The following is a 19,410-nucleotide window of genomic DNA, read 5'->3' as shown; positions in this document are numbered from 1 at the left end:
GAGGCGGGTCTGAAGGAGGAATGGCTCCGGCGTTGCCGGAGCGGAGGCGAACCGCCCTCCTCCCGCCGGGGAAAACCACCTTAACGCGGAGGCAGGAAGCCGCTGGGCCGGCAGGCACCAATCAGGCCGGCCCGGGGAGGGAGGGCGGCGGCGGCCGGGGGGACGCTGCCGGCGGGGAGGGAGGCCGAGCCGGCCCGGCGGTGCGAGGGGCAGATGGCGGAGGGCGGCCCCCCCGGCGGCGGGGACCCGCCTGCCGCCTCAGGCGGGCAGGCAGGTAACGTGGGGGGCGGGGGGGGCGGCGCTGCCCGCTGTGGGCCCGCCGCCGTCCCAGGGGCTCCTTACGGGCTCGCCTATGTGCCGGGAAGGGACGGGACAGCCTCTCCGTTCCCCGCCGCCCCGGGCAGCCTCTATCCAGGGCTCAGCCCGGCTCCCCCCGTCTCTCTCCAGCGCAGGTCGTAACCTGAAGGAGTGGCTGCGGGAGCAGTTTTGCGACCACCCCATCGAGCACTGCGAGGACACCCGGCTGCACGATGCGGCCTACGTGGGGGACCTGCCCACCCTCAAGAGCTTGCTGCAAGAGGAGAGCTTCCAAAGGTGAGGGGGGCTTCTCACACCCCACCCTGCCCGCACCCTCACGCTGGCTTTGGAGACCCTCACGGGGACAAGGGTGCGAGGTCCTGCTTAAACGATTTTGGCTAGTGGCTCCCTGGGGCTGCTCACCCCACACCCATCTCCCCACAGCCTGCTCCTTCTGGAGACCCCATCCTGCTCCATTTTTTTACAGGAGAGGTGTCAAGTTGGGAGGATGCTCCGCTCGCCCCTGAAATCATCCCCCGTGGTCTCCCAGGAGGCAAATCTCAAGCCAGTTCGCAAGCGTGCGGCAGCCGCGCATGAGCTCTTTTCAGATCAGAGTGGAAATGTAATACCATGAAAATAGGAGCCTACATATAATGGGAAAAACATACAAAAGGGATTACAATTGAATATAAACCTGAAACACCCTATGTTACAAAATCTGCCCAGTGCTAAGTCTGTGACCATGATAGTTAATTAATTTTCCTGCACCATGGAGAAAACTGCTTAGAGTGCAAAATGTCTCCCAGCCTCAAGAAGAGTGTCCTTTCAGCAAAAATGAGAATGACCCAACCCCTCTTTCTGCCACCTGAGCAGCTGGGGCTCTCAGGTCCCTTGGTCTGAGATTTTTGCCTTATTTTTGTCCCATGCTGTGCGGGAACCCTGTGGCAGCAGGGCCAGGCATCCTTCCTTGCAGGAAAAAGCAGAGTTCGGCGGGACGAGGAGGGCTGGACCTGCAGCACCATCACACAGGTGGTGAAGTGAACAGAGAAGTGACTTCTTTGAATTTGGGGGTAGGTATGGGATGGAGATCCCCAAACCTCCAAGGTTAAAGAGAGCACTTTTATCATAAGACTTGACAGCTAAGGGCTTGATGTGGGGTTTATACTACTCCTCTTCCTAAAACATGGTTGAAAAAAAATTGTGTGGCATTGTTCTCCTAGCAAACTCTGTAAATGCACTGTATAAAAACTGTTTTGTCCTGTACCAGTTACATGGGCCTGCATGGAGTGAGCTAGAAGAGCAAATCCACTGCTGCGCTGGTTAAAGAGCACTTTTGCCAGCCTACATTTGCCTTAAAGAAATCCCTTCCTCTTTGCGTGTTTCTGCTAAAATGGTACCCGCAGTGATTTGCAGAGAATTTGGGAGTGAGGTCTGGATGTTTGTGAGATTTGTAGGGCTAACCTGAGACCTGGATGAGCATGACAACTAATACAGGTGATTTCAGAGGAGGTCTAAGCAGCTGCCAGCCAGAGCCATGTCTTCTATAAATTGGAAGAGGCTCTTATGCCAGTACAGCCATCCAACAAGGATGCTAATGACCTACTTATGCTGTTCAGTGCAGGATGGCCGCACCTCCCAAGCCTACTCCTTGCTGGCAGGGCTGAGTTTTCCTGGATTTGTGTTTATGTCATCCCATGGTGCCTGGCTGAGTGTGGATGTTGCCAGTGGTGTGATATGGATGTACGCCTGCATGTCCGTACATTGCTCCCCTCCTCCCATGTCCTCTTGCTGTTTCCCTGCTGCTTTGACAACCTTCTGCCCCTTTTGGAGCAGCTTGAATTAAATGGTTGTGGTCCCCAGCTTGGTCACTTCTGATTTGGGACATTTCCCTGTAAAAAGGGAGTGTTTTATTTTTTTTTATTGGTAATCTTGACTGAGTTTTGAGGCAGGGTTTGTCCCTCACGGTGCATATGTGCAGCTCCTGACACGGCAGAGCTGCGATAAAGCCCATCTTCCAGGCACTGCTCCGGTACATGCCATAGTCTCTGGCTACCTACATGCAGCGCCTAGTCAGGTTATTGGTAGGAGCTGTTCAGGCCTGCTATAAAGTGTCAAAAATGGGGAGGAAGACTTCAAAGGAGCTGGCTGGGCTCTCCCAGCATCCTCCTCCAGGGCTGGGGGAGGTGGGGTGGCGCAAGGTGGCAGGAGGTCTTCTCTGACCCAACGCTTCTCCCTTCTGATGCCAGCCGTATCAACGAGAAGTCAGTGTGGTGCTGCGGCTGGCTGCCCTGCACGCCGCTGCGCATCGCCGCCACTGCTGGCCACGGCCCCTGCGTCGACTTCCTCCTCCGCAAAGGGGCCGAGATCGACTTGGTGGACGTGAAGGGGCAGACCGCCCTCTACGTGGCTGTGGTCAACGGGCACCTCGAGTGTGCCAAGATCCTCCTGGAAGCTGGGGCTGACCCCAATGGCAGCCGGCACCACCGCAGCACCCCTGTCTACCACGCGGCACGTGTGGGCCGGGCAGACATCCTCCGGGAGCTGATCAGGTGAGAGCTCGGGTGCAGGCTGGAGATGGTCCTGGGCGGGAGATAGGTGGCTCTACCTCCCTCTCTTCTTCCCTTGGTATCTTTCCCCCATGGGGCTCGGAGCATCTGTTCCCTCCTCGCGTGCCCAGTGCCTCCACAGGCCTGGTGAAGCTGCCCAAGAGATGGAGAGGAGAGAGGGTGGAGAGGTGCCCAAAGGGACATCCTTGTCTTCCCCATTGCTTGGCCCTGGCAACAGGTCTGTGCCCTGCTGTGTGACTCCCGTGACTGTTCTCCTAAGACAAAGCCCAAGAGAGGAGTCTCCGTTTCTGAGCCCACCATCCACTATTCAGTCAGAGCCAAATCTTGCAAAGTATCTTCCCCCCCTGCCTCCATCTCGACTGCCAGGTCCATGCCCCTGGCTGAATTTATGAGTGAGGTGGATCCTCCAGCGAACCAAAAATTGTTTGGAAACGTATTTCTCCTTTGTGTAGCTTTGCTGCTCTGACCATTCTCTGTCATTGGAAAGAGAGATGCTTGTCACTGGCACTGTCTGTTCTTGGCTGCCTGGCTTTTGCCCATTACTAGGACACCCTCCGTGGCATCTGATTCAGTCTCCCCTTGCTGGATACCTGATGCACAGCTCCATCAAAGGGGTAGCATCTCTGGGGCAGGGAGTGACAGCCATCACTATGAGGTGATGAACAGTAACCTTAGCTGGGTGGTGTGTGCCTGGTGACCTCCTATCCCTCGGGAAACTTCCTCTGCAGCACCAGCAGTGAGTGGGCTCAAGGTCTAGCAGTAGGCTGTGCAAACTTGAGTTTCTTTCTCTGTGGCGTGCCATGATACCTGCTTTCTTCTAAATTGGAAGCTTTTTGTATAAGGGACCATGCTGAGCAACTATATGGGCCATTGACACCAAATAATAAGGGATCGTAAGGGCAAAATGTAGGTTGTAGAAAGAAATACAGTAAAAGAGAAGAAAGTTTATTTGGATTCACACAGAAACAGTCTCCAAGGAATCCCTTCAATGACTGCAAATGCTAGAAAATAACAACCAAAAGGATTTGAATAGAAAAATTTCAAAATACTTGGGGATTCTCTCCTTTCCTTTTTGCTTGTGGGGAAGTTAATTTTCATACAAGTGCAGCTTTAAGGAAGCTGGCAAGTAGAAAGAAGGAGAGACGGTCTCCCCTCCTTGCTCCTTTCTCAGCAGCTGAGAGAAGGATGTCCCCATCGCCACGTGCTTGTTGGTACAGGGTTCAGCTCACATGCTGCATTCCTGAGAATCTCCCCTGATATATCCACTAAGGCAGGGTGAAATGCAGCAAATGGTATTTCAGCAGCACATGGAGAGCTGATGCATTGATTTATGTGTCTACTCCTTGGGATACCTTGCCATCAATATTAAAAGCAAGATTTTGGAAAACTTTCAGGATTAAAAATTAACTGGAGTTTGTCCAATATCTTTTTATTAGTCAATGTCTCTCCCAAGGCTGCTAAGCTAATACCAAGTTGTCAGATTGCCCAAAATTTCAAATATCTCGGAGTACGGATTTCACAGATCTGTTCCGAGTTGCTTACTTTAAAATGCAGTCTTACGTTACAAAGCTCACTCAGAGATTTTTAAAATGTTGATTTAAAGGATTTGGCAGGGGGAATGCGATGAGGAAGACACATTTACTGAGATATAAGGAAATATTTCAGCATATTCAGCTTGAGAGAGCCTCAGTGTCCTGAAAAGAAAGCCCAACCCAGTTCAGGCTTGCTGCAGGTGTCTAAACATCATCTGGTTAATTTTTTTTTTTTTTTAATCTTATGGTAGCACAATCAGGATTCCTGAATCCTACCACAATTGCTGAACCAGCTAACCAAGCAATAGGTGAAATTGTATCCGTTAATAGTAAATACACACATAGCTATGGAATGGCGATCCGTTTTATAAGACGGCTGGCGGAAATATTTATGGTTATATTGCCAGGGTATAGATTACTTTCCTACGAGCTTGTGATGTGATCATGCTGTGATGGGATCGAACTGCTACATTATACTGGCAGTGTAACTGAGGGCTGATCCAGTGTATTAAGGACAAGAGGATCCTTTTGCCACACTAAAAACAGTGAAAAAGAGATCTGACAAATCATCCCAATGCCGCAGGCGCATGCCTAACTGTGATAAAAGCAGAATTTTGTATTTTGCTTTGAATTGGGGGTTTCCACCAAGAATTTTGATGACAATAATGAAAAAAAAGGACTGAAATGAAGGGGTACGTGCTGTCTGGTCAGGAACATGGCCATTAGAGGCAGTGGCCATACAACAGCCCTGTGAAAGTCCCGCAGCAGCACAGATGAATCTATCCAAATGCTCATGTAGTCTGATTTTAAGAGGTTTATCTACAGGGAATATGTGCGATTGTCTAGAACAGACACCTTTTCTTATTTAGCCCTCTGTGCTCCAACATAGGTGAAGTGATGCAGATTCAGCAAAGTGCTGTGGAAGTCTCCAAAAGATGGGAATGTCCCCTTAGTTTGCAGTAATCCCTGGGCCAGCTGCCTGGCCTGGGAAGCAAAGCTTGGTCCTGTGGCTGGTGCGAGGACCAGCTCACACTCAGCAGTGTTGTTACTGCCTAGCTCCATCCTTTTTCTTCATTTCTCCACCCCACAGGTCTCCTGAGATCTCAGCCAAGATGTTCATGCTTGGGAGATCTTGTGCATTGGGGTACAAATACATTGCATGCCATTTGCAGCTCTTAGACAAGTTTCCTCGGCCCTTGTTCTGTGTGTGCTTAATTTAAATGAGACTATTCCCTTCCTCAGAATTGAAGCATTTGGTTAAGTATGTGCTGGATAGGGACCAGTCCCTACTGGGTTCAGCAAGAGCTGTGCTTGCCTTGAGGCAGAATTTGTCCCCAGGTGGTTTCCTTATTTGTTTTATTAACTGCAGAAAGGAATATAATGCTATCTAGGAAGATAGAAAAAATCTAGTTCTCTGAATGCTTAGTCTGCAATTTTAGGAGGGGGACTGGCGGGTGAAGGAACCTTTTATCCCTCTGTGGGGAGAAGGGACAAGGCTTTGCTTGATATGCAATGCTGCAATTAAAACCAGCTACTCCTTAGGGGATTGCGTTGTCTTCCTCCTTGTTCCTGTCCAAGTTGCATGTGAAGTAGATGGAGTTAGCGTCCCCACTGCTTGGGTGTTACCCAGCCTGGGAGAAATAAGTGCTTATTTCTGCCATCTCTTCTTTCTGCAGCACTGCCCTTTTTCAAATTCCATGCTTTTCCAGAGAGCAACAGTTGGCCTTTTTGCTCCCATTTATTTGGCCGCATTCTTTACTTCCTCCAAAAAAATGAAAGGAACCAAAGCCAATAAGCCTTGTTTTCTGTTTGTTCACAACTTAGTGCCATCTGTACTTCCCAAAAAGAAGTATGCTGCGGGCACTGCTTCTGTTTGATGACAATGCTGGTGTCCATTGAGCAGGGCTTTAGCCTGTTCACACGCCTTCTCTACGCCACAGCAAGCCTCAGCCCACTTTGCTCTGGCCGCAGGGCTTATGGAGCAGTTGGGACACCATGGCACCACGCGGCGAAGATGTGAGGAATGGGTTTCTCTGTAGTGTAGAGTGAGGCATGAGCCAGTTGCAGAAGGCTTGAGAGGTTTGCTGCTGCAGCTCGTTGAGGTTTACCCTTCAGCACCTGGAGTGCTGGCCAGTGAACTGTAATCTCTTGTGCAGTATCTAGTACAATATACAACCTGTGAATGGAGCTGTGCAGGATGGACAGGGAGAGCGGAAGGTCTGACGCAATTATTTTGTGTTTTTCCAGTTTCCTACGTGCTGAGAGTTGGTGGGTGCATCCCTTCAGCTGAGCTGAATACTAGGGAAAAGGCCTCTTTTTGACTCCCTGATGGGATTTCTGATGGGATTTCAACCACCCCAGTTCCTTCGGGAGCAGGATTTTGTCATACACGTTTTGCTGTTATGCACAGATTTCTGTTTCATTTTCCCTGCTGTCTGTGACAGTCAGATCAATTGCCTGTATTGCTTTTTGGCCTGTTTTATCCTGGTGGGGAAGTTATTTCACTGCATATCTTCAAATGAGTCATTTGGAAACATCCCCACTCCCCAGCCAGCTCATTAGTATCCAACATTACGTGGTGCTGGCTCAGGGCTGAGCTGTCCTTTGTGCCAAGGCTGTGCTTGGCACATCCTTCAGGAGGGCAAGGAAAGATGTTCCTCAGCTGCTCTCTCCCGAGCCTGGGCTGTTGCGGGCAGAGAAACAGCTTTGCTTCTTGAAGATCAGACCATGCTGGATACGGCATCCCCGCTCAGAAGCCCTGCAAGGCGCCTCTCAGGGTAGGTATGGGTGGTTCTTGGGTGGTGGGCCCCAGAGGTACCAAAGACAGGCAGGGTGCTCACCCTCTGGGTGTCCTTCAGCCTCACCCCCTGCCATTTTGTCTCCCTGGGGTGCTGTTGCCCTTGTTTCCAAACCTCTGCTCTTCTCTCTCACCCATCCAGGTACGGCGCAGACGTGGACGTGAATCACCACCTCACTTCCCGGGTCCCTAGCCTCTCCCTGCGACCCCTCACCACGCTGGTGGTCTGCCCACTGTACATCAGCGCCGCCTACCACAACCTCCAGTGCTTCCAGCTGCTGCTCCAGGCAGGAGCCAACCCGGATTTTAACTGCTGCGGGCCCATCAACATCCAAGGCTTCTCCCGGGGCTCCCCAGTGTGTGTGATGGACGCTGTCCTGCGGCATGGCTGTGAAGCAGCATTCGTCCACCTCTTGATTGACTTTGGAGCCAATCTGAACCTGGTGAAAGTGGAGGCCTTGGGAGTTGAATCCACGGGAAGGGTCAAAGTCAACCCTGAGGCTCTGCAGGTGTTCAAAGAAGCAAGGGGTAAGTGGCTTTGACTTACTGAAGTGGCGCTGGTTTTATCTTACTCTGGATTCAAGATAACTCTTTGGAGAGTTTATTTGGTAGTTAGGAGCTGTTAAGGTGGTAGGGTGGGTGTTACCATCCTCTTTGGGTCTGTTTGTTCAGGTGCCTTCAGCCAAGTGCAAAAAGATTGTGTAAACAGGTTATACCTAACTTAAAAGTGTAAAGCAATTCTAGCACACAAAAAAGATAACTGGGATTTAACAAGCTGTTAAGCTAAGCGTTAATGACTTCACCACCCCTCACATGGCTCCCAAAGAGCTGTTGCTGGCCAGGCAGGCATCAGGCAGGAGAGGACCCTAGGGCTGGCCTCTGCGGCTCCCTGGCGTGATCCTCAGTGTTGCTGAGCGGCTGCCTGCCTCCGGCTCTGTCAACACTGATGACTCAACCCAATGGCTTCCCCATAAGCCTCCAGCTAGACTCCCTGTTTTTCTCCTGTTGCATTTTGTACGTTCACGTGGTGTTTTCCCTCTTGAGTCCTTCAGCTACCAGTGATGCCTATCTCAGCACCCCAACCTCTGTCTGTAACTTTACCTTTTTTATCTTTCTCCAAGCTCTTTTCCATTGCCTAACCATGTCCTCAGCAGCCTGAGGCAAGGTTTAGACAGTGGGGTCCTATCAGAGCTGGGCTTTAGGTCTGCAAACCACAGGCAGGTTATGGCATATCCAGTGAGACCCAGTTCTCCGAAGCCATGCAGATGTGCCCTCACTGTTCTTGAGTGACCCTGTGCTCTGCAGGGGTGCCCAGGGAGGGACCCAAGAGGTAGTTGTATCTGGACAGGCTACTTGGGAAGTAAAGTTACAAATGGTTGTAGCAAATGGCAGGGGCGAGCTCAGATGCTGGTGGAAAAGGTGGGGAAAAAGCTGGCTTTTTGCATTTAACATCCTCTGGGAAGAAAATGAGTTACAAAAGAAGTAAACCAGAGACTCAGACCTGAACATACCTAAATTTACCTGCTATTTGTTTCTTTTTGGTAACAAAAGCAACATCAATACAGTGTGCACCCTTGTTCCAGCAAGGGCAGCCCCTCGTAAAACCACCAGGCTCAGCTGGTGAAGGCCAGGGCTTTGCACCAGGGTCAGAAGTGGGGTTTCCCTCTCAAACTCCAGAGAAATTTGAAAGGGATTCAGGATGTGGGATACAACCCCCAGCCCCCACCCCAAAGTTATACAGTTTTGCACGTGCCTGGTTTTTAAACCTGCCTGGACTTTTGCTGAGAAGAGGCACACATAAGCTGGAGCAGATGGTTTCCATTAAGCCTGGGTTTAGGAGGCAAATGGGACTCCTCAGGTAGAGCATGCAGGATAATGGAGTGGTGCCTTGGAGGTCCAGTTCCTGAATCAACATGGACACCACCATTCTCTTGTCCCTGTGCTGGAAGAGCTCTCCATGAACTCAAAAGAAGCCCTCAAAAGAAAGTTGGGATAAGGCCTGAGCTGACCGTCAATGCTGTTGTTTCCCAGGGGGTGGTTTAGAGCAAAAGTAAAATCCACATTATTTTAAAGTGATCCGAATAGTATAAAGCCTCTCACAGCCTCCCCTGGTGTGGATTTGGCAGTGATCTCTTGAACCCTCTCATGCAGGGACTGGCTCCATGGTCACAACCCCATGCAGTCTCCAGCTTGCCCTTCCAAACTGCCCATGTGGCAGCTGTTGTTGCTGCAAGTCTTTGGCCAAAAGGTTTGGCCTCCTCGCAGGGAGGATTTGTGCATGCGCAGCTCTCCTGTGCTGCCTTTGTGTTGCTGTGCAGGACGTGGCCTCGGCGTTTGGAAGGGGTAAATGGCTCCTCTGCTGTCAGCCAGATTTCAGCACAATTTACTCGCTGTTATCCCTCTCTCTTCCTCTCTCTGTCCCTCAATAGTTTTTCTCTGCTTTCTTTACTGCAGGCCGCACCCGGAGCCTCTTGTCTCTCTGCCGCATAGCTGTACGAAGAATACTTGGCAAATCTCGTCTGGATCTGATCCATGTCCTTCCAATCCCAGACCCCATTAAACAATTTTTACTTCATGAACACAGTTAAAGGGCAACTGGCTGCTTTCCGGGACAGTTTGATTTGGTAAATGAGTGCGCTGATAAAGCCAGGTGCCAATCCTAACCCTTCCCCCACAGTGAAATACTGTATTGCTCATGGAGTTCACATAATTCCCTGCCCCTGTGATTTTTCCCCTCCAAATTTAGGGTGCAGTGATTTTGTGTGTCTATTCTTAAGCTACCAGTTATCTAACTGGTGATCTCTTGTTTGCAACTGGTTGGGTGATGAGGCCAGTAAGCACGTGTGGCTGTTACATGAGCAAATACAATATATCCCCTATAGCTGTTAGCATATGTCTGTTTGTTATGACTCTACCTCTGTTATTGCTCTGTGTTACACACAACTTGGGTCTCAGTGGCACTTCTGTGTGGGGCAAGTGTCCGTACTCGAGCCTTTCCTCTTCCTATAGCATACAAGGGAGTGTCTCCGCGCCTTGTAAGGGTTTTACAACAGCACTGTTCTCTTTCTGCCGTCAGTACCTGGCCTTTCTCTTCCCTATGGAGTTTGTGATTGCTGCTGTAAAAATGGGTGTATTTTCTTCTGTCCTCTTCTGGCGTGAAATGCATCAAGTTTCCTGTCCAGTGCTGTGTGTTACTTGGAGAATTGTATCCGTGTCTCTACATGCTGCAAGGTAGCTGCTGACTTGGCTTTCTTTGTGTAGAGGCCCCATTGCACAGATGGGAGAGTAGCAGAATATGTAATCCTGTCCTGTCTGAGTCGTTTCTACAGAGCACCAGATCTGCTGTGGCAGCTTGGCTCTCCCTCCAGCACTGTGATGGACAAGGCAGGGGCTGGCCAGTCCTCCTCCCGACTGCCTGGGACTGGGTCAAGTCTCATGACCACGGCCATAGCACGAATGAGAAAACGTGGAGAGAAGAGGAAAAGGTAGTTTCACCTCTGGAAACTGATAGCTACACAGCCTGTTGTGGGGATGTGATCCCTACGGTTCAGTCGCCACTGCAGTGGTGGTGGGACAAAGACTGTGATACTCAAATGAAGCCAGCATGTGAACCTGAAAAATTTCTAGGGTACTTTTTGGAAAACCAGTGGCTAAATTAATCTGTTCACTGTAAAATGGGTTTGAATATTTGAGAGCGATCAGGAGCAACAGTGGAGGGGTTGCTAAATTAAACTGTTGTGTTGCTGTGCTGGATGGTAGTTGATGCACTGCCTGTGAATATATCTCTGTGATTATGAAGAAAAAGACACCAAAATGATGTCTAGACTGCCTGCTTACAATATTGCAGTGATTATGATTTTACTGAAGGCCCAGTAAAGTAGCTGACAATGCACAGCACATGGAGATAGAAGTTCCTACCTACCTTTTACTCCATATCCCACGGTGGCAGTATGACCAGAGAAAACCCTTCCAGATCCACTTAACAGGTCTTCTTGTTTGCATACTGCTTTACCGGCATTGTGGAAAAGGGAGAAGAAAGGACTTCTTGTCTTTTCTTGAAGTTAGGAGGTTATGTGCTTCTAAATGCAGTGTTGTATCCAGCAGCCTGGGCTCCTTTGATTTCCAGTGCCTCTACACTGCTGTTTACCTTCATGTCACAAGCTCACAGAAGAGTGTCATTCTGCAGTGAGTCAACAGCCTTTCATTGGGATCTCAGGGTCAGCCAGCTCCTTCAAGGTAGCGATGTAGTCATTGTATAGGAAACACTGTCAAAATAGCAACTTGAGAAGGACAGAGATGATGGTCCCTCAGGATCTTGGGTAAAAACTCAGGTGATAATTGGTACTTGCTTTTACTTTACCGATTCAAGTTCTTTCTAGTCCCTGTGTTATAAGTTGATTTTTTCTTTGCCAGATGTTCTTCCCATGCTCCTGCAGTTGGCAAGGGTATTTTTCCAGATGTGATCCTAAAGATGTTGGCGATTTATTTATTGTATGGTATTAGTGCCTAGGGACCTGTTGTTGAGAGCTGAGTTAAGCATGGGATGGCAAGGACAGTACGACAACCCCTCCTGGGAACGGGGTCTAGCTCTGGTCGCTCTTCTCCTTGACCTGCTGCAGTAACAGGGAAGTGGGGTTGTTTAAGCTACCTTGTATTTCGGCTTTGAATGCCTTTGGCTGACAGCCCTGGTTATCCTGCCTCTATAGGAGTAGGTCCTCAGGGCTGCCCCATAGACTCGCCCCATGGACTTGCCCCATAGGTCTTGACGCTAGTTACAAAATGTTCTTTTTCCAGAGGCATACATGAATGCAAAATCATAGTTCAGTTTCTGGTTATCCCGCTATGGGATGTGTTTAGGGTGGAGTTCGATAAGCAACGATGGACTTCCTTGTATGTTTTATTATCTGCTGAAGAACACGTGCCTTTCCAAGATGCTTTCAGAGAAGGAGGAAGGGTAGGAAAAATGCAGTCCCTGATTGTTTCCTGTTATTTCAGTTCCATGGCCAGGTCTGAAAGGTCCAGTTGGCCCCTTACATTGCTCCGCTCACTGATTTTAGGATAAGGTGGCAAAATTTGCACTGCTGAGAACAGGCTGAAGTGTGGTGGTTACACTCAGTGCTCAGATACCAAAGCAAAGGATACTTTCAAAACTCTCATCAGGTGAGATATAATGGCAAGGATGTGTAGCTGTAGGCATGCTTTCAAGGTGAGAAGGCAGCAGTTTTGCACCGTTTCCTTTTCAGGCTTGCAGATGGTTTAGGTTTTCACCATGCTGGAGGCCAGGGCAGGCCATGAGCATGTTGCTTGATAGTTGTGCGCTTGCTTTATAGAAGTGTTAACATGCCTGAAAGATGCAAACAGGTTGTAAAGTCTCTTGTCACCTTGCTGGTGGAACCATAATGTTTTGCAGGAGCACGGGCCGAACATACTCTTTAGCTCCAGTGTAGAAGCAGAAAATGAGGGAGGTTGTCTTGAGAAAATGCAATGGCAACAGCTTCTTTGGGTCGACTTTTTCCCCCTTGATTTTTACTTGTTCAGACAGTTTTGCAAACTGGTCACACATTAGTGCCTTTTGGGAGAAGGTAGTAGGGTGGATGCGGAAGGCATATGCTCCTCTGGGGAGAGCTGGCTCCACCTGGAATGAGCTATGGTGAAATGCCACGGTGTGGATGACGGAGGGTGGCCCAAAGAAATTCGGAGAATTTAGTTGTTATGGGCATGATTAACACAGTGCCTGATGTAACTCGAGTATCTAGTTAAAGCTAAGCCTCTGCAGATGACCTGTTACAATTTTCATGCTTTCAGTATTTCATTTGTTGACCATTGTGCCCTTGACTGACACTGTCCTACAACACGCTTATGGATAGCCAGCCAGTGGCACCCTGACCAGTCTAGCAACCGTGCTCTCTCCCAGAACCATAGCTCCCATGTGCGTGAAATTGAGAAGAGCACCCTCTTCCCATGTACAGAATCAATACCTGGTACTGATATGATTCCTTTGTGGGTCCCACTGGCAAGCTCAAGCCATGCTGGGGGTGGGGACTTTGACCTCTGTTAGTTTACCATTCTTTATTTATAATTTGAGATATGATGATCATGGTGCTCCAACAGTGCGCTGAACTTCTATGTATGAGTAGTTCTTTTGACCTCAAGCTTGAAGGACTACATGGGTCTTCAAATCCAACCGGTGTGGTGTCCAATGGATTCCTCTGACCATGGATATCTCCAGCCCCTGATCCACGGGTCAAAGGATGGTTCTCCCAACCCAATAGCAAACAAGCTTGAAGTTCATCAATCACTTGGACATTTGCAGAATCAAAGCTTTGAAGTGCAGGAGACATTTTGCCTGGACTACCCATCCAACTCCCATCTTAACTGAGGGACTGTGCCTCCTGTAAAGGTCTCTCTTAAACCTGGATGGTCCTTCTTTTGGCTTAAGGGCCTGAAGGGAGTCTGACTCAGGGGGACAACTCACATAATATTAAGCCGTAAGTGCAAAGCCTACTGTTAGAGTAAGTCCCTATGGACATTGGTTGCTGAGTCTACATAAACCCAGCTTTGCCTAAGTGAAGTAGTTTAATATACAGACTTAGAAGATCTGGAATTTTAATTGTAGAGAGATAATAATGAATCTCAAAATAGATTGATGATATTCATAGACCTTAGTGTCCTGTCCTGTAGGGCCAAAACCTAAATTCTCTGGCTGTCCCTGTCCTTTTAAACCCAAGAAACAACAGTCTTCCAGTATGAAATCTGAGTAGTATGTACATATTATATATCTTCACGCTATATAAATAGCATTTGTTTTTGCCTTAACTCGGACTTCACCATTTCCTCCTATGTAGCAAAGCATTCTCTTTTGTAAAGGTATTCTTTTTCATGTTGTCCATGGGGCATGCTCAGATAACATGAACAACATGCATATCGTGAAGTCATGGGTGGGAACTTAAACATTTCTGCAGTGTACATCCCCTATATTGAAGAATGCCTATTATATTTGTGCATAATATATAAAATGTGCATTGTGTGGCCTTGCTGTAAGCTTGGGTGGGTATAGGATAACAAGATTTGGAAAATGGTTAAAGAACCAAAACAGATCTGGAATAAGCAAAGCAGATCCAAAGCAGTCTTTTTCATGTGGGCGTTCTTCTTGTCTTTGTTGCTATAGGGGATTTCCAGAGCATGAAATGCTGGTACCCAAATATAATTTCCTGCTCTTTGGGAGTTTTGCAAAAGGCAGAGGAACAGCATCTGTTGGGTTGAAGTGTTTTTTTTTTTCCCGTCCCCAAAGTTAAATAAAGCACTTTTTACACCAAAACCAGCCTTTGAGATACAGCACCTCTTTAGCCATTCCTGTTCCAGTAAAGAAAGCAGTGTAAGAACCTGCCCAGGACAGAGTTGAGGTGACAGAGTCCCGCTTCAATTAGAGCTCATCAGTGGTCTGTTGATTTTGTCCGGCATAAAATTATTGTGCACAGCAGCAAGATCAGATCTGAGAGCAGATAGGAGATATCTGTGGTGGGCCTGGATCCATGTGTAGCTGAATAAAGATGTTCCAGTGCAAGAGCATGGCTGTCTGCCTAATTATTTACCTCATCACGGGAAGGGGGAGTACTGCTCTATGCAGCAAAGAGCAGGGACTGGATTTGCAAAAGCCTGAATCCTGCTGGCCTCGGAGGCTGTAGCTGACTCCTCTGCATGTTTTGTAGCCACTGGAGGGGGCCGGAGAACCGTGCTGCCTGCAAGGGGGTTACAGGCAAGCAGGCAGGGTACTGGGCAGTGGTTTCCTGCACCATTGCCAACTCCTGCCTTGCCACCCCTGGACAATTTTCAGGAGGGATATGGCAGCCAAATCAAAAAGTAAACTGATGTGAATGTGCAGAAGAGCCCTGTCTCTGGAGCGTCTCTCCCCCAAAATCCTCTTTCACAAGCTTGCATGTCCTTTCAGTGGTGCTGGCCTGCCCTTTCCTCGGAGTGCCGCAGCAGCTTGTGCCAGTGCAAGGTGGCTGCTGTCACCCACTGCTGGTTAGAGCAGCGCAAAGCTCTTGGCTTTCCACCTGGTCCTTCATAACAGGCCGAAGAAGGCTCTTCAGACCTCTCATTTCTGTGTCTCCTTACTTTGTACCCAGCTCTGGAAATGTAGCTCCTCAGTTTGTCCTGTCATGAAAATACTCTGAAGTCAGTGTAATTCCTCAGAATATTTTGATTCTTATAACTTAGCTTTTTCCGGCATTTTCATTGGAAAACTCCCTACAAGCTTAAGCTGCAAGCATTTCTGATGGCTGCTCTGTTGTTCCTAGGGGTTAGCAGATGTGCAGGGTCCATCTGCTAACATCTGCAACAGCCGGACAATTTGCATCTTTAGCTCAGGTGGTAGAAAGAGCATTTTGTGTACCTGAGGATTTAGTTTCTGTAGCTATCTCCAGTCAAGGGCACAATCCCTTTTTTAGGATTCCTGCAATTTTTGCTTGGGAGATGTTTGTCTGAGCTGGTGCCAGCATTTCCTCTAAAGGCAAAAAGAGAGTTTCTCCCAAATTGGAAGAAAATGATCAAATGGTTTGCAATTACGGTGATGGTGATTAAAAACAAAGCAAAACAAGCCCTAATTTGAAATTCTAACATCTCCAGCCTTGATATTCCTCCTGCTCAGAAGTGGCTCCCTCCTGCCTCCCAATGCATCTCCCCCTAGGCTTGTGCAGTAGCCACCCCCGCTTGGTACCCATGACCTTGCTGGGTGGTGTGTCAGCGATAGCATCTCTGTGCTGCAGCTTAGAAAGAACAGGAGATTTATCGTCAACTGGGAGAGATCTGTGTGCCTGAGCTGCAAACCTCGGGACAATAAACATGGAATTGTTTAAAGGGCTGCTAGACCCCAGCCGTGATTTTGCATGGTGTTAACCTGTCCCCTCTCGGTTATCTCTCTGGAGTAGACGGGCTGGGGTTTCTGGTCACCTCTCACTGATTTTCAGGTATGGCTGGGGAGAAGAGCTCATGGGTGAGTCTGTCCCTGGTTTATATGACGGCATTGCAACATTTTCCTTGTTACTCACACTCATTAATCTCATCTTAAGATCTAATGCGGAGTTCCCTTTCCTGCAGCAGCAAGGAAGAGAAGAGATTTTGCCTTGCACTGTGTGATACTCAAATATTTGCTCTGGGCTATGAGAGCCGACCAAGACTGCAGTAAATCTCAGGCAGTCTCAAAGCATTTCCTCTAGCATGCGTTACTTCCACTCCCCCAGCCGCTGCTGAGGAAGCCCCTACTGGTTTAACTTTTTTTTTTTTGTTCCATATCAGCTCCTTCAGGCTTGTCTTTCCTCCCAAATGAGCTCTCTGTCCCCTGAAGGTTGCAACCTGGAAGAAAAATAAGTGTGCCTGAGAGACAGGGCAGCACACACAGGGTGCCCGGCTCCTGTGCCCATGCCAGCCCTGCGCAGCGGAAAGGAGGCTGCAGCCCCCCGAGACCATAGTCGCACTGTGGAGCTCATTAACCCGTCTCCAGGTACACGCATTTCCCGCTGCTTTCAGCACTTTTTCCCCCGACGCATATGTACGAGCCTGATTTGTGTTGTTCTGTTTTGCGCTTTTTTCACTTTTTTTTTGTTGTTTATGCTTCAGAGACAAATGAAATCTGCTTTTGTTTACTGGAAAGTATGCTTTATTTTCCCATCATCGAGCATCTGGTGTTTGTAAAATGCACGACGAATCTTTCCAACAGAAAAGCAGCCAGCCTGAGTGTGCCTGGCCAGTTGTTCACGTGTGCCATGATCCTTATCCTAAAAAGGTACTAAAACATACAAACCCAGAAAGTGCTGGCCAAACATGCTGCACATTGGTGAAAAGCTACAGGTAAAATGCTGGAAATTCACATTTCCTATCAAATGTGTGTTTAGCAAAGGCTGTGAGTTACCGCAAGGCTCAAGTAAGCCTTTGCCTAAAAGCTTTGTGCAAGAAGGGAGCAGTGGCAGGTGGTAAGTACCTGCGAGCCCCAGAAACAAGCATCTCCAAATATTTTCATAGGATGCTTCTGTCACTAGGAAGTCAGAGGGAAAAATAAAGCCAAGATATGTAAGATGCAGTAGGACAACCGTTATCATTGATTAATGGCTTCGGCTGTCCCCCAGAAGGTAGCAGGATGATGTACGATCTGTACACAGTCCACTCCCCGTGGCACAAGCTTCCTATAAGCTTTCCAAACATACCAGGGTGAGGTGATGCTTTCAGAAATGGCATTTTCTCTGACGGCGTCTTTCCACAATCATCTGAAAGCTGCTAAGGGAATTTTGGAAGCTGGTTTCCAGCCATGATTTGCTTGGCCAACTCTGCACTTGCCTGTAATTTTAATAATTTGGCGACATCCATTTATTCAACATTTTGCAAAGTGGGGTCTGCATTTGCTCAGAGAAAATGAGAGTTGAAGGATGGTAAAATGCCTTCATAAATTGGAAGTTAAATTAAGAAATCGCTTTAAAAGCACTGAGCGCTGTTAGCTCCATGTAGTGGTGTCACTTACGGCCCTGCAAGCTGTGGTACCGGTTGGAGGCATGGAAGATTAAGGAGGCACAGGGAGTGAGATGGATTGTTTTGTGGGTGTTTCTGGCCTTTCTAAGCCTGTTTTTGTTTGCAGTTGGAATGTAGTAACAGATTCATCCCTTGTTTCACTTCCTACAAAACACAGTTTTTACCAACAAATCTTAATTTTGGAAAATTTCAGCAACTGAACATTTCCTATCAGTATGAAAGCAGCTTCTGAAAGTTTTCTCCTATATTTGATCATATCAATGTTATTCCATGACGCTGTCTGTAGTGGAAAACCTTGTGATGCAATAGATGCAATATTTAATTTAATTTAGTTTTTTAATTTTTATTTTCAAATTATTAATGGTAGCTGCAGCTTGGTCTCAATTGGAACATACATCAAATTAATTTGTTTAAATTATTATTTTTTTAAATAAGAGCAGTTTTGTTTTGTTGCCCATTGTCCTAGGATGAGTTTAAAGATTGTGTGCTGTAACACTAAGCATGTTTTCAGGGGTTGCTTGGGCACCACCAAGATTCACAGATAGTTGCTCTGAAGAGCAGTCCAGGGCATATCAGCATGGTGTATTCTTGCACAGATGACCGACAAAGCCTTGGTCATGCGCTGGTATGTGGTGGCATCTCTGAGCAGCACTTCATTGCCGGGCAGTGCTTGGTAGAATGAAGCTGCTGGGCCAAGAAAAGCCTGGCTCTGTCTTGAGATGCTGCAGTCTTTGAGCTTTTGTGGCTGTGTAACAGTGATCTTCCTCTCATCTCAACACGACCCTAGCACTTGAACCCACACCTCCAGATACTTCTTGTTGAGCTGGAAAGGAATTTTGCTTTATAATAAATGTGTTGTAAGACTTTCTTAAAGGCGTTCGAGTCCTTACCTTCATCAAAGCAACCAATAAAGCCTCCTATAAATACTACCTAGGAAAGCAGAAGTTTCCAATTACCCTAGCTCCACTCTTAATATCAGTTCCTATAATTACCATCCTCCATTAGTGCAAACTTTCTTAAAGCCAAAACATGAAAGCAGAGGTTCTTCTTTGCCTTAGTTGGCAACTGCCACCAGTCTGGAGGTGGGTCACCTTGGACTTGGTGGACTTGGCAGTGTTAGGTTTACGGTTGGACTCGACGATCTTAAAGGTATTTTCCAACCTAAATGATTCTGTGATTCTATCTGTGCCTTCATGCATGCCAGCTGCTCTTTCCCTGCCTGCTGCAGCATCTCTGTGGCCTTCATGACACTATACCGCAGTGTCTTGTCCAAATCACCCATCATTCAAACCAGAACTGTAGCCTAAAGGCTATCTGTGAAATCTGAAAGTTGAGAATTATTTTTAACTTGATAGCCTGAGACAGTGTCTGGTCCCTCTTGCTGGGAGTTGTTCTTGCTGGGTGTTCAGTGAACTTTGGGTTTAGTCCATAAACTTTTGGTTTAGTGATAACCCTAAATATTTCATGCATTGTAGACCATGAATGATGCAAAGATGTCAGCAAAACCCATTGTGCCAATGCAAACAAATCACTGTTCCCATTGCTGGTGCATGAACCTTGTTCCTCTTCACTCTGTGTATGTGTCCATGCATCAAGAGAAGCCAAAAGAAATGAGGTGCAGGTAAATATGAATCCCGTAATGCTATGCTATCCAAAGATGAAAAATAGGACAGTTAAAGGTTATTTGCGCATTCAG

General features: G+C 47.9%; 1 protein-coding gene across 1 annotated transcript; it reads left to right on the top strand.

Moving 5' to 3' along the window:
* Positions 1–194: 194 nt before the first annotated feature.
* ASB1 (ankyrin repeat and SOCS box containing 1) lies at positions 195–14,762 on the top strand. Its single transcript, XM_076342007.1, has 5 exons — positions 195–274; positions 453–594; positions 2,544–2,846; positions 7,336–7,721; positions 9,648–14,762. The coding sequence occupies exons 1-5, from the start codon at positions 214–216 to the stop codon at positions 9,779–9,781; spliced, it is 1,026 nt and encodes a 341-aa protein (XP_076198122.1). The 5' UTR covers positions 195–213; the 3' UTR covers positions 9,782–14,762.
* The last annotated feature ends 4,648 nt before the right edge of the window (positions 14,763–19,410 follow it).

This window comes from Aptenodytes patagonicus, chromosome 6 (genome assembly GCF_965638725.1).
Source record: "Aptenodytes patagonicus chromosome 6, bAptPat1.pri.cur, whole genome shotgun sequence".
In the NCBI taxonomy this organism is placed as follows: domain Eukaryota; kingdom Metazoa; phylum Chordata; class Aves; order Sphenisciformes; family Spheniscidae; genus Aptenodytes; species Aptenodytes patagonicus.
Note: the sequence above shows the minus strand (reverse complement) of the source record. Positions and strands in the feature narration are given on the sequence as shown.

Coding starts and splice junctions, on each gene's coding strand:
- ASB1 (XM_076342007.1), top strand. CDS start 214: ATGGCGGAGGGCGGCCCCCCCGGCGGCGGGGACCCGCCTGCCGCCTCA. Junction 275..452: donor CGCCTCAGGCGGGCAGGCAG/GTAACGTGGGGG, acceptor TCTCCAGCGCAG/GTCGTAACCTGAAGGAGTGG. Junction 2,847..7,335: donor ATCCTCCGGGAGCTGATCAG/GTGAGAGCTCGG, acceptor TCACCCATCCAG/GTACGGCGCAGACGTGGACG.